Source organism: Seriola aureovittata, chromosome 6 (assembly GCF_021018895.1).
Source record: "Seriola aureovittata isolate HTS-2021-v1 ecotype China chromosome 6, ASM2101889v1, whole genome shotgun sequence".
Classification (NCBI taxonomy): Eukaryota; Metazoa; Chordata; class Actinopteri; order Carangiformes; family Carangidae; genus Seriola; species Seriola aureovittata.
Window position 1 is genome coordinate 225,727 of NC_079369.1, and position 24,276 is coordinate 250,002.

General features: G+C 44.2%; 1 protein-coding gene across 1 annotated transcript; it reads left to right on the forward strand.

The window, feature by feature from the left end:
- The first annotated feature begins 152 nt into the window (after positions 1-152).
- Positions 153-13,719, forward strand: vcam1b (vascular cell adhesion molecule 1b). The gene is made up of 12 exons (XM_056378555.1): positions 153-301; positions 911-1,213; positions 1,364-1,669; positions 2,608-2,910; positions 3,061-3,366; positions 4,296-4,556; positions 4,646-4,915; positions 8,786-9,058; positions 10,082-10,390; positions 11,275-11,544; positions 12,622-12,882; positions 13,025-13,719. The coding sequence occupies exons 1-12, from the start codon at positions 205-207 to the stop codon at positions 13,183-13,185; spliced, it is 3,120 nt and encodes a 1,039-aa protein (XP_056234530.1). The 5' UTR covers positions 153-204; the 3' UTR covers positions 13,186-13,719.
- Positions 13,720-24,276: the final 10,557 nt, after the last annotated feature.

A 24,276-nucleotide genomic window follows, 5' to 3' on the forward strand; every position in this document is an offset into this window, starting at 1 on the left:
TTTCCTGTCTGTCCTGCAGAGGGAGTCATGGTCTGTGTCCTGACTGCAGCTCAGACAAAGACTCGGGGGGGGGGGGGGGGGGGGGGGGGGGGGGGGGGGGGGGCTGAGGGGGCGTTTGTTTCTGATTTGGTTCATGTGTCGAGCTGATTTTCAGCTTCAGACTCTGAGACATCGACACAGGAGAGACGCTGCTCTGCTCTGCACATGTTTATACATCTGTTTATTCATCCATTCATCTGTTCATCCACAGTCTGTGGAGAGATCATGTCTGTCTGTAGGATCTTTACTCAGCTCATCACAGGTGAGAAGATTCTTTTATTATTTCTGGTTTGTATCTTTGTTCTTTGGTCTGAGAACATGAAGGTTCCTCAGGTTCTTCTAGTTTTTCAGACGTTCTCTGACTGAAATAATAACGGAGAGGCTTGATAACTCAGCAGAAACGGATTAAAGGTTCATTCTTTAAAAGCAAAATGTGTTTGATAAAACAGGTTTTTAGTTTGTATTGATTATCAATACGTCAGATATCAGCAGATCAGTTTTTAGACAGCAGGTCACAACCCAGAGGTCACGACCCCAAGGTCAACAAACTGATCTGTGTTTATCAAGTCACACCTTTTGTTTCTAACATCAGGTTTAATGTTAATGAAACAGACTGGGATCAAGTGTGAGTGACTGACCTGGCCTCGAGTTAAAATACTGAAGAATGTCTCCACCAACCAGAGGAGTTTCATTCTCAGAGACCAGAATCAGACTGAGACCAGAGCTGAACCAGACCAGAGACATTCAGGTTCTTCTCAGAAACAGACACATGTTTTCTGAGCTGAGTTGAGGAACCTCGTTAGAACCTAACAGTAGAACCTGGACTGATGGATTCTCAGGTCTGATCTGTTGTTGTTGTTTGTGTCCTCAGCTGTGTTGCTGATGTCATCGTGGTGCGTTCAGGGTCTGCGTGTCAGCGTGTTTCCCAGACACCCTTTGTTCAGACTGGGGGAGCGTCAGCAGCTGGTCTGCTCTGTCCAGGACTGTCCTGTTGTCCCAAGCCTCTCCTGGTCCCCGCTGGGGGACCGGCCACTGACAGCCTCCGTCAGCACCAATGGGTCCAGGTCTGTGGTGACCTTTGACCCTGTGATGATGGAGCATGAAGGAACTCTGCTCTGCAGGGTTAGCTGTGGAGGAGACAAGAGGGAGGGCAAAACCCCTGTGCACGTGTACTGTGAGTTCACACACACACACACACACACACACACACACACACACACACACACACTCCTGGTTTGATGTCCAGCTATCCTCGTTCTGGTGTCAGACCTGATGTGGATCAATGAAACCTAGTCTCTGTCCTCTGTGTGTCTGCTGGATCCAGCCTTCCCATCAGCCCCTGTGATCCAAGGCCAGGACCAGCTGAAACTGGGGGCGGAGTCCATCCTGACCTGTCATGTGTCTGATCTTTACCCTGCCGAGCAGCTGACCCTCACCTGGTTCATGGGGGGCTCATTCCTGCAGAGCACTGTTGGAGATCCTGGATCCAGCTCTGTCCGGTCTGAGTACAAGTTCACTCCCCAGAACCAGGACTCAGGATCCAACATCAGCTGCAGGGCCATGCTGGACCTGCCAGACCTGCCAGCTGGAATCAGGACCAGAGAGACCACCGTTCCCCTAAACATCCTCTGTAAGTCTGAGTCTAAGTCTGAGACTGAGATTGAGTCTGAGTCTGAGTCCTACTGTCTGAGTCCTGAGTCTGAGTCCTACTGTCTGAGTCCTGAGTCTGAGACTGAGATTGAGTCTGAGTCTGAGTCCTACTGTCTGAGTTTTGAGTCTGAGTCCTACTGTCTGAGTCCTGAGTCTGAGATTGAGTCTGAGTCCTACTGTCTGAGTTTTGAGTCTGAGTCCTGCTGTCTGAGTCCTACCGTCTGAGTCCTGAGTCTGAGACTGAGATTGAGTCTGAGTCTGAGTCCTACTGTCTGAGTTTTGAGTCTGAGTCCTACTGTCTGAGTCTGAGTCATACTGTCTGAGTCTGAATCTGAGTCTGAGTCCTATTGTCAGAGTCCTACTGTCAGAGTTTTGATTCTGAGTCCTAATTATGAGTCCTACTGTCTGAGTCCTGAGTCTGAGTCCTACTGTCTGAGTTTTGAGTCTGAGTCCTGCTGTCTGAGTCCTACTGTCTGAGTCCTGAGTCTGAGTCTGAGTCTGAGACTGAGATTGAGTCTGAGTCCTACTGTCTGAGTTTTGAGTCTGAGTCCTGCTGTCTGAGTCCTGAGTCTGAGTCTGAGACTGAAATTGAGTCTGAGTCCTACTGTCTGAGTTTTGAGTCTGAGTCCTGCTGTCTGAGTCCTGAGTCTGAGTCTGAGACTGGGATCAAGTGTGAGTGACTGACCTGGCCTCGAGTTAAAATACTGAAGAATGTCTCCACCAACCAGAGGAGTTTCATTCTCAGAGACCAGAATCAGACTGAGACCAGAGCTGAACCAGACCAGAGACATTCAGGTTCTTCTCAGAAACAGACACATGTTTTCTGAGCTGAGTTGAGGAACCTCGTTAGAACCTAACAGTAGAACCTGGACTGATGGATTCTCAGGTCTGATCTGTTGTTGTTGTTTGTGTCCTCAGCTGTGTTGCTGATGTCATCGTGGTGCGTTCAGGGTCTGCGTGTCAGCGTGTTTCCCAGACACCCTTTGTTCAGACTGGGGGAGCGTCAGCAGCTGGTCTGCTCTGTCCAGGACTGTCCTGTTGTCCCAAGCCTCTCCTGGTCCCCGCTGGGGGACCGGCCACTGACAGCCTCCGTCAGCACCAATGGGTCCAGGTCTGTGGTGACCTTTGACCCTGTGATGATGGAGCATGAAGGAACTCTGCTCTGCAGGGTTAGCTGTGGAGGAGACAAGAGGGAGGGCAAAACCCCTGTGCACGTGTACTGTGAGTTCACACACACACACACACACACACACACACACACACACACACACACACTCCTGGTTTGATGTCCAGCTATCCTCGTTCTGGTGTCAGACCTGATGTGGATCAATGAAACCTAGTCTCTGTCCTCTGTGTGTCTGCTGGATCCAGCCTTCCCATCAGCCCCTGTGATCCAAGGCCAGGACCAGCTGAAACTGGGGGCGGAGTCCATCCTGACCTGTCATGTGTCTGATCTTTACCCTGCCGAGCAGCTGACCCTCACCTGGTTCATGGGGGGCTCATTCCTGCAGAGCACTGTTGGAGATCCTGGATCCAGCTCTGTCCGGTCTGAGTACAAGTTCACTCCCCAGAACCAGGACTCAGGATCCAACATCAGCTGCAGGGCCATGCTGGACCTGCCAGACCTGCCAGCTGGAATCAGGACCAGAGAGACCACCGTTCCCCTAAACATCCTCTGTAAGTCTGAGTCTAAGTCTGAGACTGAGATTGAGTCTGAGTCTGAGTCCTACTGTCTGAGTCCTGAGTCTGAGTCCTACTGTCTGAGTCCTGAGTCTGAGACTGAGATTGAGTCTGAGTCTGAGTCCTACTGTCTGAGTTTTGAGTCTGAGTCCTACTGTCTGAGTCCTGAGTCTGAGATTGAGTCTGAGTCCTACTGTCTGAGTTTTGAGTCTGAGTCCTGCTGTCTGAGTCCTACCGTCTGAGTCCTGAGTCTGAGACTGAGATTGAGTCTGAGTCTGAGTCCTACTGTCTGAGTTTTGAGTCTGAGTCCTACTGTCTGAGTCTGAGTCATACTGTCTGAGTCTGAATCTGAGTCTGAGTCCTATTGTCAGAGTCCTACTGTCAGAGTTTTGATTCTGAGTCCTAATTATGAGTCCTACTGTCTGAGTCCTGAGTCTGAGTCCTACTGTCTGAGTTTTGAGTCTGAGTCCTGCTGTCTGAGTCCTACTGTCTGAGTCCTGAGTCTGAGTCTGAGTCTGAGACTGAGATTGAGTCTGAGTCCTACTGTCTGAGTTTTGAGTCTGAGTCCTGCTGTCTGAGTCCTGAGTCTGAGTCTGAGACTGAAATTGAGTCTGAGTCCTACTGTCTGAGTTTTGAGTCTGAGTCCTGCTGTCTGAGTCCTGAGTCTGAGTCTGAGACTGAGATTGAGTCTGAGTCTGAGTCCTACTGTCTGAGTCTGAATCTGAGTCTGAGTCCTGAGTCTGAGTCCTACTGTCTTCGTCTGAGTCTTACTGTCAGAGACTGAATCTGAGTCTGAGCCCTACTGTCAGAGTCATACTGTTTGATTCTGAGTCCTGAGTCTGAGTCTGGATCGGCCTCAGACTGTCAGGATCTGGTTCAAGTTGATCTGGTTCAGGTTTCAGGATCTGACCTTGAGTCCTCCGCAGATGCTCCTGTGGTGACATGGATCTCAAACTCGGTGTTGGTGATGGCTGACTCTCCGCTCACCCTCTCTTGTTCGGTGGAGGGAAACCCTGAACCGACCATAAGCTGGAGCTTGAGGACGGCAGATGGTGGGTCTGAGCGGCGGGGGGGGGGCCGTCAGCTGGTCTTCAGAGCAGTGAGTCTGTCCGAAGCCGGACGCTACGAGTGTGAGGCCAGGAACAGCGAGGGGAACCAGACGGCCGCTGTGGACCTGACTGTTCACGGTAAGAGTGTAGCTCCTGTTTCATTTACTATCTCTGCAGGTAACCTGCCACCAGCTGTAACACCTGTCACCCCCACCCCCCACACACAGCTCCACCCAGCGACACCTCCATCTCTGTGAGTCCAGGTGAGGAGGTGGTGGAGGGTCAGCAGGTTATGATAACCTGCCGCTCACAAGGAGCTCCGCCCCCCAACCTGGTGCTGAAGAAGGAAGGGGTGGAGCTGCAGAGGACTGACCCCGCCTCCTCCTCACTCTCCTTCAGCCTCGGCTCCGCCCTCCTTGAAGACTCCGCCCTCTACCAGTGTGAAGCCTTGAACCAGTACGGATCCCAGCTGGAGTCCAGATCCATCAGGGTCAGAGGTCAGATCAATAAACTTTATTCACAAAGACAAGGAGCAGATATACAGTCAATCAATATATAATCAATCAATGTATAGTCAATCAATTCATTTAACATTATTAGTGCCATTATTAGGTGCTCAGCCCCGAGGCATCTATTAATATTCTGTTTCGGGTTTATTATTCTTCCGCCAAATTTTGGTGCGTAACTCGTCCCGCAGCTTTGAGAAAACCCCGGTAATATATACATCAAAACGTGCGTCTTGATCCCGAAAGAGATGCTATGACTTTTGGTGTTAAAATTCCAATTTTTCCCAAAGTTATTCCCAAAAAACTGGGAATAAATAATGCATTAGGAATGCATTGGAATTTTCTTTAGAAACCCACCTTTTTTCGACAAAATTGCACCTTTTTTCTGAGTCACCCAGCTCTCTCATACCTGCACGTAGAAATGTGATTCAAACTATAAAACGGAGGAAAACTTCTGCTCTCTCAAAAAGACAGGAACTGTTTTTACATAACATGTAAACTTTTCAAACTGTGAGCACTCAAAGGAGGAGTGCAAATCACTTTTTCTTCAAAGTTAGAGTGAAAGCGTCAGCTGGCTAGAGTGCGTGAAGCAGTAAAAAATAACCTTTATTTTTATTTTTAACTCGAGCTCGCGGCCAAACCGTAAAAAGGAGACAAATAATTCTTTCTGAAAATGTAGACATAGTTGTTGGGATTCATCAAATGTAACTTTGACAGGCAGGGTCTGCACAAAATTTAAACGGGGGTGCCGAGTCCGGCAGCAACACCTGTCTCACTCTCATTGACACCTAATGTAATCGTCTTTTTCTTTCAAAAGAATCTCACTCTGTCTTCGCACTGAGCTTACTCACTCATTTTAAGGAATATCTGAATAAAATAGAGACTGTAAGAAACTTCTGGCTTCAGTGTCTGGCACGGTCTTTTCGGTTTATGAAAAGAAGTAACGGTTTTCTCATAATTTGCAGTTGTTTTGAAGCCATGTAGAAGCCAAATTCTGGGCAGATTTTCACATTGCCATGGCAACGGCAGCTCCTGACCTGTGTGCGTGCGCCTAGCAACCAGATAACCAACTCTCCAAGCTCCGCTAGCTTTACATTAGCCGCATGTTAGGTCTTAAATTACATTTAGTTAGGTCTTAAATATGTAAGTCCATTTACTGCTTCCTTCGTAGCTTTTTGTTTTGTTTTGTTAAAAGAGTGAATGAAGTTGTGACGGTCTCCGCTGAGACAGAGGAGAGGAGAAGCTACTAGCCCTCTCTCGCTGTCACTTCTAGTCGCGTTGCTCTCCTCCCCAGTAATGTTAAATTTAGCACAGAAAAAAACATAATAGTGGTAATTTAAATAGCGGTTCATGGGATTTATTAACCCTCAGGGGTCCCTCTGTCCTTTTTTGGACATTTTCTTCACTTTTCTTTTTTGATTTGCTGATCATTTTGGCTGTGTTACAGCTGAAGGTATGGATTTCTGCAAGAAAGTGTATTTTTTGACATATTTTTAAAATCTAATGTCAGTTACTGTTACAGGTCTATTATACACTGGTAACACATTTTGTCCCCTCTGGGGTTCCTCGCGTCCAAAAAAGGACACACAAAGAAAATGCTATAAAATCATCATATATCAATATTTTTTTCTGCTTTTTTTGCATAAATCTCTTAAACCACTTCAGTTCTGCTCAAACCAAATGTTTATTAGTTTTCAGGATTTTAACCCTTTAAATGCCAGTTTGTAGACATGTTGCCTCTTGTTTTATTAAAAAAAACAAGACAGAATATGAGATATTTCCCACATAATACATGATGGAGGGATGTGACATTGTTTTATATCAGAGTCTTTTATATCAAGACATTTCTCAAAACCAGAATATGATCAGGGTGACTTTTGAACACTGGAAATAAATCATGTACTCATCCCGGCAGTAGCCCCCGTGGCACTCAAAATTTCCCTGGAATTTTCTAGTTATTATTCTTTCGCCAAATTTTGGCGCGTAACTCGTCTCGCAGCTTTGAGAAAACCCTGGTAATATATACATCAAAATGTGCGTCTTGATCCCGAAAGAGATGCCATGACTTTTGGTGTTAAAATTCCAATTTTTCCCAAAGTTATTCCCAAAAAACTGGGAATAAATAATGCATTAGGAATGCATTGGAATTTTCTTTAGAAACCCACAAAATTTCACCTTTTTTCTGAGTCACCCAGCTCTCTCATACCTGCACGTAGAAATGTGATTCAAACTATAAAACGGAGGAAAACTTCTGCTCTCTCAAAAAGACAGGAACTGTTTTTACATAACATGTAAACTTTTCAAACTGTGAGCACTCAAAGGAGGAGTGCAAATCGCTTTTTCTTCAAAGTTAGAGTGAAAGCGTCAGTTGGCTAGAGTGCGTGAAGCAGTAAAAAAGAACCTTTATTTTTATTTTTAACTCGAGCTCGCGGCCAAACCGTAAAAAGGAGACAAATAATTCTTTCTGAAAATGTAGACATAGTTGTTGGGATTCATAAAATGTAACTTTGACAGGCAGGGTTTGCACAAAATTTAAACGAGGGTGCCGAGTCCGGCAGCAATACCTGTCTCACTCTCATTGACACCTAATGTAATCGTCTTTTTTTTTTCAAAAGAATCTCACTCTGTCTTCGCACTGAGCTTACTCACTCATTTTAAGGAATATCTGAATAAAATAGAGACTGTAAGAAACTTCTGGCTTCAGTGTCTGGCACGGTTTTTTCGGTTTTTGAAAAGAAGTAACGGTTTTCTCATAATTTGCAGTTGTTTTGAAGCCATGTAGAAGCCAAATTCTGGGCAGATTTTCACATTGCCATGGCAACGGCAGCTCCTGACCTGTGTGCGTGCGTGCGTGCGCCTAGCAACCAGATAACCAACTCTCCAAGCTCCGCTAGCTTTACATTAGCCGCATGTTAGGTCTTAAATTACATTTAGTTAGGTCTTAAATATGTAAGTCCATTTACTGCTTCCTTCGTTGCTTTTTGTTTTGTTTTGTTAAAAGAGTGAATGAAGCTGTGACGGTCTCCGCTGAGACAGAGGAGAGGAGAAGCTACTAGCCCTCTCTCGCTGTCACTTCTAGTCGCGTTGCTCTCCTCCCCAGTAATGTTAAATTTAGCACAGAAAAAAACATAATAGTGGTAATTTAAATAGCGGTTCATGGGATTTATTAACCCTCAGGGGTCCCTCTGTCCTTTTTTGGACATTTTCTTCACTTTTCTTTTTTGATTTGCTGATCATTTTGGCTGTGTTACAGCTGAAGGTATGGATTTCTGCAAGAAAGTGTCTTTTTTGACATATTTTTAAAATCTAATGTCAGTTACTGTTACAGGTCTATAATACACTGGTAACACATTTTGTCCCCTCTGGGGTTCCTCGCGTCCAAAAAAGGACACACAAAGAAAATGCTATAAAATCATCATATATCAATATTTTTTTCTGCTTTTTTTGCATAAATCTCTTAAACCACTTCAGTTCTGCTCAAACCTACCAAATGTTTATTAGTTTTCAGGATTTTAACCCTTTAAATGCCAGTTTGAAGACATGTTGCCTCTTGTTTTATTAAAAAAAACAAGACAGAATATGAGATATTTCCCACATAATACATGATGGAGGGATGTGACATTGTTTTATATCAGAGTCTTTTATATCAAGACATTTCTCAAAACCAGAATATGATCAGGGTGACTTTTGAACACTGGAAATAAATCATGTACTCATCCCGGCAGTAGCCCCCGTGGCACTCAAAATTTCCCTGGAATTTTCTAGTTATTATTATTATTTACATCATTATTGATCGATTTTTTTTATTATTGATTATTGATTGATGATTGATTGATGATTGAGAGTCGTTCCGTCTCTCAGCTCACCCTCTGCAGGTGCAGCCCGGTCCTGTGGTCTCAGTAGCAGAGAGGGGTTCAGATCTGGTCCTCACCTGTACAGCTTCTGGATGTCTCCACCCTCCCACTCTCACCTGGGTGGACCAGGACCAGACCGTCCTCCAGAGGACGCAGCAGCAGGACAGACTGTCCCAGCTCCACCTGCAGGACCTGGACCTCCAGGATCAGGGATTCTACCGCTGTGAGGCCGAGTGTGAATCTGTCACCAGGACCAGAACCACGCAGGTCCAGGTCTACTGTGAGTCAGATACACCTGATACACCAGACACATTAATCATTTAATTTGAAAAGGTCTGAACAAACTCATTAAAACACCTTAATTTGCAAAACTCCCACTAAATTAATGAAGTAAATTTTGAGGCGTCCATGACTTTTCCTTTAACTATTAATCAATAACAATCATTTAAAATTAATGAATTCCCTGAGAACAACCTTAATTTAAGAATAAATTCTTCATGTTTGTAATAATGTGTTTCTTGTTTTAATTAATGCTCATCATCCTGAGTTCACAGTGAAAACACAGTGCCTTCAGTTTGATTCATATTAGAGTAAAACATCAACAAACTGTTGATTCATAACACCATAAAACATGTTCATTAGTGCCACGGGTGCTCAATTTTGTAGTGTTGTTTATTGTTTATTGATTATTGTTTATCCTCTCTGATGATCCAAGACTCGAGTCAGAGCTGCAGTTTGTTTTGACACACTGAGTCAGAGCACAGAGGTCAAAGGTCACAGAGTTTCTCTCTGTTGGTTTAGTTCCAGGAGCTGGAATGTTTCCTCCCTCAGATCTGTCTTTAGTCTGAGGAGGAACACAAACTGACACAACAAACCCCCATACACACTCCACACACACACACACACACACACACACACACACACACACACACACACACACACACACACACACACACACACACACACACCTACCCCCCTGACTCTGACAGTAAATCCTCCCACAGCTCAGAGACAGAAACAGGACAAGACGTTTGTTCAGACTGAAGAGCTGAACCAGCTGATCTTCATCATCATAACAAACTGTTAATGAGCTTTAACTAGCAGCTGTCTACCAACTCGCTAACTAGCAGATCAGTTATAAAAAGCTCATAACTGTTCAATCAGAAGTAGCTGATTGGCCACTGCTGTCACATGTCAGGTGACACACCTGAAGGATAATTAATCAAATGACCAGGTGAACAGTAAAAGCCCGGTTTGGTTCTTTAACAGTCCTGATCTGTTTTCACTTGTTAATTCTCTCCAGCGTTTCCGTCTGATCCGGTTGTGAAGGATCCTGGTCCGGTTGTTCTGGGTCAGGAGGCAGTCCTTCGCTGTGATGTCATTAACGTCTTTTCTACTGATTGGCTGAGGATCCAGTGGCTGTTGGGGAACACAACGCTAATGTCAGAGTCCTTTGAGATCTCCGGTTCTTTACAGAACATCTCATCTGTTCTTAAGCACCGGATTGAGGAAGACCAGCAGGTTCTGACCTGCAGAGCGGAGCTGAAGCTGATGAGGGATGATGGAGACAGGTGGTGGTCCAGGAGGACCAGTGTCCCTCTGCTGGTCCACTGTGAGTCTTACTGTGACAGACTTTGTTTTAGCTCACTTTATTTCAGCAGAATGATTAAAGTCCTTGTTCAGTTCCCTGAAGAACAGTTTGTGGTCCTGCGTAGAACCCTCAGCTGAGTCCAGAACTAAATCTGATCCGATCTGATCTGGGAACCTACAGGAACTCAGCTTTGACTCCTTGAGAGTAGAAGTCTGGACCCACCTAACGATGGTCCTCAGGGAACTGGACATTACGATGTTACTCAGGGAACCATACGTGCACCTTTACAGTTCTGCACATGTATGAATGACGGACAAACAGCAGAGTCCATCAGTATGTAGACGACACCGTTCTTAACGAGTCAGTGAAGGAGGCGTGTCAACAGGAGTTAACCCTTTAATGTCCACAAAGGCATTTTATCATTTCTTTTACAGCACTTAAAATATCAGCTGATTCACATCCATCAAACTTTTCAAACTGATCCAGATTTTTCTTTTCTTTAGTCATTTCTCACAGGAGATCGACGGTTTTCTGTAAACACCTCTAGAACAACAGGAATCAGATCTTCATGATTTTTGAGCCACATGTTCTGGATTCTTACAATTTAGATTCTAAAAGAAAAACTATGATCTCTTGCTGTTGGTCCAGTGTTTACACAGAATAAATGTGTTTATGTGACTAAAAACTAAATATAGTCTGATACAGAAATGGCGTACCCACAGGAAATTCCAGATTCAGGTTTTATTTTTAACTCGGATTCCAGATTTCCCTTAATCTGACGTTTATCTGTTAAACTCAGATTCAGTTTTTTTAAGATCAAATTCAGGTTTTGTTAAATTCAGATTCAGGTTTTCATTAAACTCAGATTCAGCCTTAATCTCAGTCCTGGTCTGTTTGTGTTGCAGATGCTCCGAGGAGAACCTCCATCTCTGTGAGTCCAGGTGAGGAGGTGGTGGAAGGTCAGCAGGTAACAATTACCTGCCACTCAGATGGAGCTCCGCCCCCCAACCTGGTGCTGAAGAAGGAAGGGGTTGGGCTTCAGAGGACTGACTCCGCCTCCTCCTCACTCTCCTTCAGCCTCTCCTCCGCCCTCCTGGAAGACTCCGCCCTCTACCAGTGTGAAGCCTCGAACCAGTACGGATCCCAGCTGGAGTTCAGATCCATCAGGGTCAGAGGTCAGATCAATAATCTTTATTCACAAAGACAAAGAGCAGATCAATATACAATCATGGATGTGTATCATCACTAAAAGGATTGTTGTCCTTTCTAGGAGAATAAAAATAATGGATATAATAATATAATAATAACAATAATAATAATAATAACAATAATAATACAAGTCAACAATAATGGTCAAATGGGTAAAAACATGCAAGAGGAGTTTTCTTTTTGTTCACAGCTGGTCAATAAGACGCATCTTAGAGAGATTAAAGTGTAAAAGTGAAACTGACAATGTGACTCATTCAGAGTGACTCAGTGAATTCAGTTTAGTGTCTGCTGGAACTCTTTTAACAGAATGTCAGTTCTCGATAAGAAACTTTGAATCTGGGATTTCCACATGTTTCTCTTCCTGTGTTCAGTTTCTTCTTCTGCTGTTTGTTGGATCAGTGTCTGTGTTGTGACGGCTGTTATCTGAACACTCAACATCTTACTCCTCCACACGAAGCTGGAGCTGCTGTGGACAGAAATAAACTCTGAGTCAGACACTTCAGCTCTCACAGAGCCCCATCAGTCTGATGAGGATCCAGCTCTGTGATCCAACAGCAGAATATTCAACATGACTCCAGGTGTGTCCACACCTGAGGGACGAGCTGCAGAGGCACAGACGTGAAGCGTTGTGTTGTGGTCCTGAGATCATGTTGATATCTGAGTTTTTACATAATGTGTTCAAGCATTATTCTGACAACCAGTGTTTTTAATGGTTCTCATGTGACAGTGACAAAATAAAACAGAAACTGATCCAAAGCTCATGAAAAGCAGAAGTGAAGCAGCAGGAAACAGTCACATGACACAGCTATTGGTCAAAGTTCCAACCAAAGGTCAACAGGTTCGTCTGAGCAGCTCTCACCACTTAAGATTTGAGCTGAATGATCAGTGACAGAGACACTTCCTTCAGGAGAGAGTTAGACAGAGATTAGTTCCTCTTAACCTGACCAAATCTGAGCTGAAGGCCTCACTGACTCTCTCTCATCACTTTTACTGTTCAACCTGTGAACCACGCTCTAACTCTGATCTGGTTTCTTGTGGTCCAGCTCCTCCGAGAAACACCACAGTCCTGGTCCTACCGTCTACGGTGGTCCAGGAGGGACAAAATGTCACAGTCTGCTGCCAAACCATCAGCTCCCCGCCATCAGCTGTGATCCTGAAGAAACTGACCAATGGGACAGAGATATACTCCCTCAACGGCACCTTTATATTGGTCAATGTCACGGCCAGAGACTCTGGGCTGTACCAGGTCAACGTGACCAACGACCTAGGGTACCAGGTCAAATTCTTCAGCATCAGTGTCAGAGGTCAGTCAGACCAGTTCAGACCAATTTGGAATCTCAATTTAAAGTTTTTTTAAGCACAGTTTGGGAACGGATTTGTTGTCAGTGGAAAAAACACCCTCACTTTGTGGTCTGGTTTAAAGAAATCCTCTACCTTCCCCCACAGAGAGAAGCACCAGCTTTCCTCCAAGACTCAGTGTCGTCATCATCCCAGCCATCTGCGTGGCAGCTGGGCTGGCAGCTACTGCTGTGCTCCTCGACTACCTGAGGAGATCGAGAAAGAAAGGCTTCTATCAGCTTCCTCAGTCTGCTGCACCTTCAGCCTGAGGCTCACACTGGGCCACCAGGCTCCAACATGTGGCCACCAAGTTTTAAATGTAACTGTCCCTAAAATTTGGCTGCTGAAGTACATTTGACTATAACACATGGCTTTGGGTTTCATGTCCCAACACATGACTACCACTTCCAAACATGAGACTACCACTTCCAAACACGTGACTACCACTTCCAAACATGAGACTACCACTTCCAAACACGTGACTACCACTTCCAAACATGAGACTACCACTTCCAAACATGAGACTACCACTTCCAAACACGAGACTACCACTTCCAAACATGTGACTACCACTTCCAAACACGAGACTACCACTTCCAAACACGAGACTACCACTTCCAAACACGAGACTACCACTTCCAAACATGTGACTACCACTTCCAAACACGAGACTACCACTTCCAAACATGTGACTACCACTTCCAAACATGAGACTACCACTTCCAAACATGAGACTACCACTTCCAAACACGTGACTACCACTTCCAAACACGTGACTACCACTTCCAAACACGAGACTACCACTTCCAAACATGTGACTACCACTTCCAAACATGAGACAACCACTTCAGTACATGTGACTACCACTTCCAAACACGTGACTACCACTTCCAAACATGAGACTACCACTTCCAAACATGTGACTACCACTTCCAAACATGAGACTACCACTTCCAAACATGTGACTACCACTTCCAAACATGTGACTACCACTTCCAAACATGAGACTACCACTTCCAAACACGTGACTACCACTTCCAAACACGTGACTACCACTTCCAAACACGAGACTACCACTTCCAAACACGTGACTACCACTTCCAAACACGTGACTACCACTTCCAAACACGTGACTACCACTTCCAAACACGAGACTACCACTTCCAAACACGAGATTACCACTTCCAAACACGAGACTACCACTTCCAAACACGAGACTACCACTTCCAAACACGTGACTACCACTTCCAAACACGAGACTACCACTTCCAAACATGAGACTACCACTTCAGTACATGTGACTACCACTTCCAAACACGTGACTACCACTTCCAAACATGAGACTACCACTTCCAAACATGAGACTACCACTTCCAAACACGTGACTACCACTTCCAAACATGAGACTACCACTTCCAAACACGTGACTACCACTTCCAAACACGTGACTACCACTTCCAAACACGAGACTACCACTTCCAAACACGAGACTACCACTTCCAAACACGTGACTACCACTTCCAAACACGAGACTACCACTTCCAAACATGAGACTACCACTTCAGTACATGTGACTACCACTTCCAAACACGTGACTACCACTTCCAAACATGAGACTACCACTTCCAAACATGAGACTACCACTTCCAAACACGTGACTACCACTTCCAAACATGAGACTACCACTTCCAAACATGTGACTACCACCTCCAAACACGTGACTACCACTTCCAAACACGAGACTACCACTTCCAAACACGTGACTACCACTTCCAAACACGTGACTACCACTTCCAAACATGAGACTACCACTTCCAAACACGTGACTACCACTTCCAAACATGTGACTACCACTTCCAAACATGAGACTACCACTTCAGTACATGTGACTACCACTTCCAAACACGTGACTACCACTTCCAAACACGTGACTACCACTTCCAAACACGAGACTACCACTTCCAAACATGTGACTACCACTTCCAAACATGAGACTACCACTTCAGTACATGTGACTACCACTTCCAAACACGTGACTACCACTTCCAAACATGAGACTACCACTTCAGTACATGTGACTACCACTTCCAAACACGAGACTACCACTTCCAAACACGTGACTACCACTTCCAAACACGTGACTACCACTTCCAAACACGAGACTACCACTTCCAAACACGTGACTACCACTTCCAAACACGAGATTACCACTTCCAAACATGTGACTACCACTTCAGTACATGTGACTACCACTTCCAAACACGTGACTACCACTTCCAAACATGTGACTACCACTTCAGTACATGTGACTACCACTTCCAAACACGTGACTACCACTTCCAAACATGAGACTACCACTTCCAAACATGTGACTACCACTTCCAAACATGAGACTACCACTTCAGTACATGTGACTACCACTTCCAAACACGTGACTACCACTTCCAAACATGAGAACACCACTTCAGTACATGTGACTACCACTTCCAAACACGAGACTACCACTTCCAAACACGTGACTACCACTTCCAAACACGTGACTACCACTTCCAAACATGAGACTACCACTTCCAAACATGTGACTACCACTTCCAAACACGAGACTACCACTTCCAAACACGTGACTACCACTTCCAAACACGAGACTACCGCTTCCAAACATGTGACTACCACTTCCAAACATGAGACTACCACTTCAGTACATGTGACTACCACTTCAGTACATGTGACTACCACTTCCAAACACATGACTACCACTTCCAAACATGAGACTACCACTTCAGTACATGTGACTACCACTTCCAAACACGTGACTACCACTTCCAAACATGAGACTACTACTTCAGTACATGTGACTACCACTTCCAAACACGTGACTACCACTTCCAAACATGAGACTACCACTTCCAAACACGAGACTACCACTTCCAAACACGAGACTACCACTTCCAAACATGTGACTACCACTTCCAAACATGAGACTACCACTTCCAAACATGTGACTACCACTTCCAAACACGAGACTACCACTTCCAAACATGTGACTACCACTTCCAAACACGAGACTACCACTTCCAAAAATGTGACTACCACTTCCAAACATGAGACTACCACTTCCAAACATGAGACTACCACTTCCAAACATGTGACTACCACTTCCAAACATGAGACTACCACTTCCAAACATGTGACTACCACTTCCAAACATGAGACTACCACTTCCAAACATGAGACTACCACTTCCAAACATGTGACTACCACTTCCAAACATGAGACTACCACTTCCAAACATGTGACTACCACTTCCAAACACGTGACTACCACTTCCAAACACGTGACTACCACTTCCAAACACGAGACTACCACTTCCAAACATGTGACTACCACTTCCAAACATGAGACTACCACTTCAGTACATGTGACTACCACTTCCAAACACGTGACTACCACTTCCAAACATGAGACTACCACTTCAGTACATGTGACTACCACTTCCAAACACGAGACTACCACTTCCAAACACGTGACTACCACTTCCAAACACGTGACTACCACTTCCAAACACGAGACTACCACTTCCAAACACGTGACTACCACTTCCAAACACGAGATTACCACTTCCAAACATGTGACTACCACTTCAGTACATGTGACTACCACTTCCAAACACGTGACTACCACTTCCAAACATGTGACTACCACTTCAGTACATGTGACTACCACTTCCAAACACGTGACTACCACTTCCAAACATGAGACTACCACTTCCAAACATGTGACTACCACTTCCAAACATGAGACTACCACTTCCAAACATGTGACTACCACTTCCAAACATGTGACTACCACTTCCAAACATGTGACTACCACTTCCAAACATGTGACTACCACTTCCAAACATGTGACTACCACTTCCAAACACGAGACTACCACTTCCAAACACGAGACTACTACTTCCAAACATGTGACTACCACTTCCAAACATGAGACTACCACTTCAGTACATGTGACTACCACTTCCAAACACGTGACTACCACTTCCAAACACGTGACTACCACTTCCAAACACGAGACTACCACTTCCAAACATGTGACTACCACTTCCAAACATGAGACTACCACTTCAGTACATGTGACTACCACTTCCAAACACGTGACTACCACTTCCAAACATGAGAACACCACTTCAGTACATGTGACTACCACTTCCAAACACGAGACTACCACTTCCAAACACGTGACTACCACTTCCAAACACGTGACTACCACTTCCAAACATGAGACTACCACTTCCAAACATGTGACTACCACTTCCAAACACGAGACTACCACTTCCAAACACGTGACTACCACTTCCAAACACGAGACTACCACTTCCAAACATGTGACTACCACTTCCAAACATGAGACTACCACTTCAGTACATGTGACTACCACTTCCAAACACATGACTACCACTTCCAAACATGAGACTACCACTTCAGTACATGTGACTACCACTTCCAAACACGTGACTACCACTTCCAAACATGAGACTACTACTTCAGTACATGTGACTACCACTTCCAAAAATGTGACTACCACTTCCAAACACGTGACTACCACTTCCAAACACGAGACTACCACTTCCAAACATGAGACTACCACTTCCAAACATGTGACTACCACTTCCAAACATGTGACTACCACTTCCAAACATGAGACTACCACTTCAGTACATGTGACTACCACTTCCAAACACGTGACTACCACTTCCAAACATGAGAACACCACTTCAGTACATGTGACTACCACTTCCAAACACGAGACTACCACTTCCAAACACGTGACTACCACTTCCAAACACGTGACTACCACTTCCAAACATGAGACTACCACTTCCAAACATGTGACTACCACTTCCAAACACGAGACTACCACTTCCAAACACGTGACTACCACTTCCAAACACGAGACTACCGCTTCCAAACATGTGACTACCACTTCCAAACATGAGACTACCACTTCAGTACATGTGACTACCACTTCAGTACATGTGACTACCACTTCCAAACACATGACTACCACTTCCAAACATGAGACTACCACTTCAGTACATGTGACTACCACTTCCAAACACGTGACTACCACTTCCAAACATGAGACTACTACTTCAGTACATGTGACTACCACTTCCAAACACGTGACTACCACTTCCAAACATGAGACTACCACTTCCAAACACGAGACTACCACTTCCAAACACGAGACTACCACTTCCAAACATGTGACTACCACTTCCAAACATGAGACTACCACTTCCAAACATGTGACTACCACTTCCAAACACGAGACTACCACTTCCAAACATGTGACTACCACTTCCAAACACGAGACTACCACTTCCAAAAATGTGACTACCACTTCCAAACATGAGACTACCACTTCCAAACATGAGACTACCACTTCCAAACATGTGACTACCACTTCCAAACATGAGACTACCACTTCCAAACATGTGACTACCACTTCCAAACATGAGACTACCACTTCCAAACATGAGACTACCACTTCCAAACATGTGACTACCACTTCCAAACATGAGACTACCACTTCCAAACATGTGACTACCACTTCCAAACACGTGACTACCACTTCCAAACACGTGACTACCACTTCCAAACACGAGACTACCACTTCCAAACATGTGACTACCACTTCCAAACATGAGACTACCACTTCAGTACATGTGACTACCACTTCCAAACACGTGACTACCACTTCCAAACATGAGACTACCACTTCAGTACATGTGACTACCACTTCCAAACACGAGACTACCACTTCCAAACACGTGACTACCACTTCCAAACACGTGACTACCACTTCCAAACACGAGACTACCACTTCCAAACACGTGACTACCACTTCCAAACACGAGATTACCACTTCCAAACATGTGACTACCACTTCAGTACATGTGACTACCACTTCCAAACACGTGACTACCATTTCCAAACATGTGACTACCACTTCAGTACATGTGACTACCACTTCCAAACACGTGACTACCACTTCCAAACATGAGACTACCACTTCCAAACATGTGACTACCACTTCCAAACACGAGACTACCACTTCCAAACACGAGACTACTACTTCCAAACATGTGACTACCACTTCCAAACATGAGACTACCACTTCAGTACATGTGACTACCACTTCCAAACACGTGACTACCACTTCCAAACACGTGACTACCACTTCCAAACACGAGACTACCACTTCCAAACATGTGACTACCACTTCCAAACATGAGACTACCACTTCAGTACATGTGACTACCACTTCCAAACACGTGACTACCACTTCCAAACATGAGAACACCACTTCAGTACATGTGACTACCACTTCCAAACACGAGACTACCACTTCCAAACACGTGACTACCACTTCCAAACACGTGACTACCACTTCCAAACATGAGACTACCACTTCCAAACATGTGACTACCACTTCCAAACACGAGACTACCACTTCCAAACATGTGACTACCACTTCCAAACACGAGACTACCACTTCCAAACATGTGACTACCACTTCCAAACATGAGACTACCACTTCAGTACATGTGACTACCACTTCCAAACACATGACTACCACTTCCAAACATGAGACTACCACTTCAGTACATGTGACTACCACTTCCAAACACGTGACTACCACTTCCAAACATGAGACTACTACTTCAGTACATGTGACTACCACTTCCAAACACGTGACTACCACTTCCAAACACGAGACTACCACTTCCAAACATGAGACTACCACTTCCAAACACGAGACTACCACTTCCAAACACGAGACTATCACTTCCAAACATGTGACTACCACTTCCAAACATGAGACTACCACTTCCAAACATGTGACTACCACTTCCAAACACGAGACTACCACTTCCAAACATGTGACTACCACTTCCAAACACGAGACTACCACTTCCAAAAATGTGACTACCACTTCCAAACATGAGACTACCACTTCCAAACATGAGACTACCACTTCCAAACATGTGACTACCACTTCCAAACATGAGACTACCACTTCCAAACATGTGACTACCACTTCCAAACATGAGACTACCACTTCCAAACATGAGACTACCACTTCCAAACATGTGACTACCACTTCCAAACATGAGACTACCACTTCCAAACATGTGACTACCACTTCCAAACAGTCCAGCCTGAGGAACACGATGGTCGATAGCTAAATGATGTAATATATGATCAGTAATAAAGACCTCCGTCAGTATAGTCGTCTGTCAGCTTGTGGCAGCTTTGCAGTTCATTGATTTTTCTGTTGAATCAGTGACTTTTCAGTAACTAACTCTGTGAACTGTCCCTTTAACTAGAAGAGTCAAACTGAAACAGAGCTGTTGCTCTTAATTGAAGCTTTGGCTTTAGCTTCCAAACATTTCAGCCGTGACTTGACCTCAGAAACTAAAAGCTTCAGTTGTCTGAATGTTCTTCTCAGTTTGGTATAGCTGTGTCTTCAGTCATTGTGTTCTGCAGACAGAACCACATTGTTCTTGTGTTTGTCTTGAATGATCTGCTGGAGTTCTTGATTGATATCAGTTGTATGTAGATACGTGTACAGTTTCTCACTCTGTGCTTTTATTAAAGATATTTATTTCTTCACTTCCGTCTCGGAGCTTCTTGGAACATACTTTGATCTCCTGGGAATTTTTCGTGGAATTTCCTGTGAATCAGTGGCTGATCAGATTCCCCTTTCACTTCTTTCACATTCTGTGTTTACTGGAAGTCTTCAGGACGTCTCAGCCGGTAATCATGGAAACACCTTCACTGCTGTTCAAACCATCAGAGCTGAAAACACTTTAAAACACAGTCTGAGAGGAATCGTCCTCATTCATTAAAACTGCTGGTTTAAACTCTCACTGTGACTTGAGCTTCATCTCTCCTGTCTGTGTAAAAGGCTTCAATTAATAAAACTGTTGGTACTTTTCAAATCAAACACCTTTAACCTTTAATGTACAATGTAGAATAAACACAGAGCAACTCAGAAGCTGATGGTTCAGGTTCACATCTGAACGGTTCAAAACTAATCACTGATCCTCAAGTTTTAAGTTTTGCTGTTTTATTTGGTGTCACATGATTCAGTAATAATTAAAAATGAAGTCACACATAATACTTCAAGACACTGGCTGAATCAGAGCCAGAGAAACTAAATTAATTTGACTAATGACAGAGAATGATTTTACTGCAGAGTGACAAACAAAGAGACTTTGAGACGTGAAACTGGTCCAAGACTGCAGGTCTGATCCACATTCACTCCTCCTCACATCTGAAACCTTCCTGTTTCCATGACGATGGGCTGGAGAGCCAATGAGCTTTGTGTTGCAGAAAAAAACCACCAGGACATTTAATTCATTCGTTCAGCTCTTTAAGCAGCTCAGAGGATTCATGTTGTCGACTGACACAGAGCCAGGAATTAGACCGATCCCATTGCTTCACACTTAAAACCACCAAAATAAACATCTCTAGTTTATGTGAACATGAACCTGTATGTGTTCTGTCTCTGCAGCAGCTCCTTACTGAGACAGACTGGACTTGTCCCTGAACACATTGTCTGATAATATAGTTACTCTGGATGGTTTGACCTCAGTCTCATTGCTACAGTTAGTCACTGTTGATCTGCACATGTCCTTCACTTTACATATAAAACAAGTCTCTAGCATGGCCTTCTTCCACCTGAGCATTATTGTGAAAATCAGAAACATCCTGTCTAAAAGGGGGTTTTGTGTCTTTGTTTTCTCTTTGTGTCTCTGTGTCTGTTTGTGTCTCTGTGTCTGTTTGTTTTCTCTTTGTGTCTCTGTGGTGGTTTTGTGTTTTGCTGACTTCAGTCCGGAGCTTCCTGTCTCAACAGACCCACACTGACACAGCACAGATATTTTACTAACTACTACAGCACAGTGTATAAAATGTGGCCCCCCTGGGACCCTGAGACCCCTGATGACCCTGGTCCTGTGCCCAGTGGACCTGCTCAGTGATCCGGTCCTGGGTAGGCTCTGTTGATGCCGATTCAGCTGAAACGAAGTGAAAGTGTTGATAAATGTGTCATTTCTGCTCCATCTGGTGTTTTTCAGTCATGTGGCGTTCACTGTCTTGCTGGGCCTCCGTGACCTATGACCTCTGAGTGCTGTTGAGTAAGAGAGAACGAAGCATTCTGCTGCGTCTTGTCATTTTAATCTCCTGTCCCACTGGTATTTCCTGTCTAAAAGAAGAGGAGCTGCAGCTCTTTGTTTCCTGGTCCGAGGAGTCTCACATCAGAACCACATGGATCCACTTCACAGGACTCAGCAGGTCATAGGAGCAGCTCTACAACAGGACCAGGAGCTGCAGCTACAGCAGGTCCTGGATCTGGTCCTGAACCTGGTCTTTAGCTTTGTTCTGGACTTCCTTCTTAACCAGGTCTGGTGCAGACTGAGGACGGCTGGTGGACCCTGCCAGACTGAGCAGGGGCCTGAACACAGATCAGTTCTGTGTTACCTGAGCCCTACCTGCTGATGTCACCTGTACCTGTCCAGGAAATACTCCGCCCCTCTGATGTTTAATACTGATGATGGTGTTCAGACTGAAGACACATCATTCACTGATTATCATTGTCAAGTGCATGCTGGGATACATGTAGCCTAAATACATAAATAAATAAAATGATAGCTATGATATAGATCACTGAGGGACTTTCACAATAAAAGTTTTGTTATGATAACTGAGGGAGGACTTTCACAATAAAAGTTACAATGATCATTGAGGGACTTTCACAATAAAAGTCCTGTTATGATCACTGAGGGAGGACTTTCACAATAAAAGTCTTAATATGCTCACTGAGCTTGTTTTCAGTCTGAAGGAAACTTTCTGTTTTCTAACTTCAATTTTACTTGGTTCGCAAGTGAAATCTGTTTCATCGAGTACCTAAAGAACTAGGGTTCTCCTGGTTCTCCCAGTTCTCTTGGTAACATTCTTTCTTCTTTACTTTCTGTCAGTTATTGTGAGAATCACTGTGTGTTTAAATCTATGAGGGGAAACTTTCACAATAAAGAGTCCTGCTACAATCACTGAGCTTGTGTCAGTCTGAAGCGGGAAACTGGACTGTCCAGCTGCGGCTCATCACTGCAGTTAATCAACTATAAAACACTTCATTAACACAGTGAATGACTTGGACACTTAAAGGTCACATGTCCTTCACTGAGAGCCAATCAGCTGTGAGATACTGCTCCATCTGACATTCCTCAAACACTTCAGGCTGATGGGAAACACACTAAAGACATTTCCTCATTTTAAACACACACACAGTTTCAGTTAGTTTTTGTTTTTATAAAGCCTCATATTTATTTTTATTTCAGTCAAATGTTTTTTCACATCCGGTTTTCATTATTTCGTTAGTTTTAGTTAATGTTAATAACTTTGGTGTGTTGATTGACAGGTGTCTGAAGCTAAGTTTTATTTAGTGTATACAGTAAAGGTGGAAGCTGCATTGAAAGTTAAGGAGAAGCGAAAAATCTGTGTGAGGAAAAAACTGTTCAAATTAAAACGAACACATAAATGATACGAATTTAAAACCAGTAAGAAAATAAAATAGGGCCAAAAACGATCAGTGAAATAACATATGTAAATTAAAACTATTAAAAGGTAGGAATAAAATATGATTAGATCAAATAATTAAACATACAGTATAAAAGCAAGAAAATAAAAATGTAAACGAAGCAAAACAGACTCCTGGAAAACTCTGCCTCTTTTCATTCAGAAGCTGCTTGTCAGAGCGCTGATGACTGAGCCGTCTCTCCAGCTGTGAGAGGGAGAGCTATCAGCCGACCAATCACTCCACTTCCTGTCCCTGATCTAACCTTTGGCGGCTGGTGTTTAATCAGAGAGGAGGAGGATCGAGCTGCTGCTGGTGGAGCGTTTGCGTTTGTAGTTGCCATGGAAACTTATCAGTGACTCCTCTTGACTGTGGCCTAATAACTTCATCACTGAATCTAATGTTTTAATGAAACCTTCACTACTTCAGTAGCACATCATGATACACTGCAGACAGGAAGTAATCACAGCTGATCACATCTGACTCAGCTGAAACAGGGATCAATACTGACCTGTAGCTACATCACAACAGACCAACTGATGAACATTTACAGTCATTGTGGGATTCAATTTAGACCAGAGAGATTTAAGAATCTCACATTGTTCTAATTATGATTTCTCCCTTTTGTGTGTTATTGTTTTGTTATTGTTGTTGTTGACTGCTGAACACTGTGTGGAGCTGAAGTAAAGCATGAAGAATCAGCTCTGATCCAGCAGCTC

Coding starts and splice junctions, on each gene's coding strand:
- vcam1b (XM_056378555.1), top strand. CDS start 205: ATGTTTATACATCTGTTTATTCATCCATTCATCTGTTCATCCACAGTC. Junction 4,916..8,785: donor CAGATCCATCAGGGTCAGAG/GTCAGATCAATA, acceptor TCCGTCTCTCAG/CTCACCCTCTGCAGGTGCAG. Junction 12,883..13,024: donor CTTCAGCATCAGTGTCAGAG/GTCAGTCAGACC, acceptor CTTCCCCCACAG/AGAGAAGCACCAGCTTTCCT.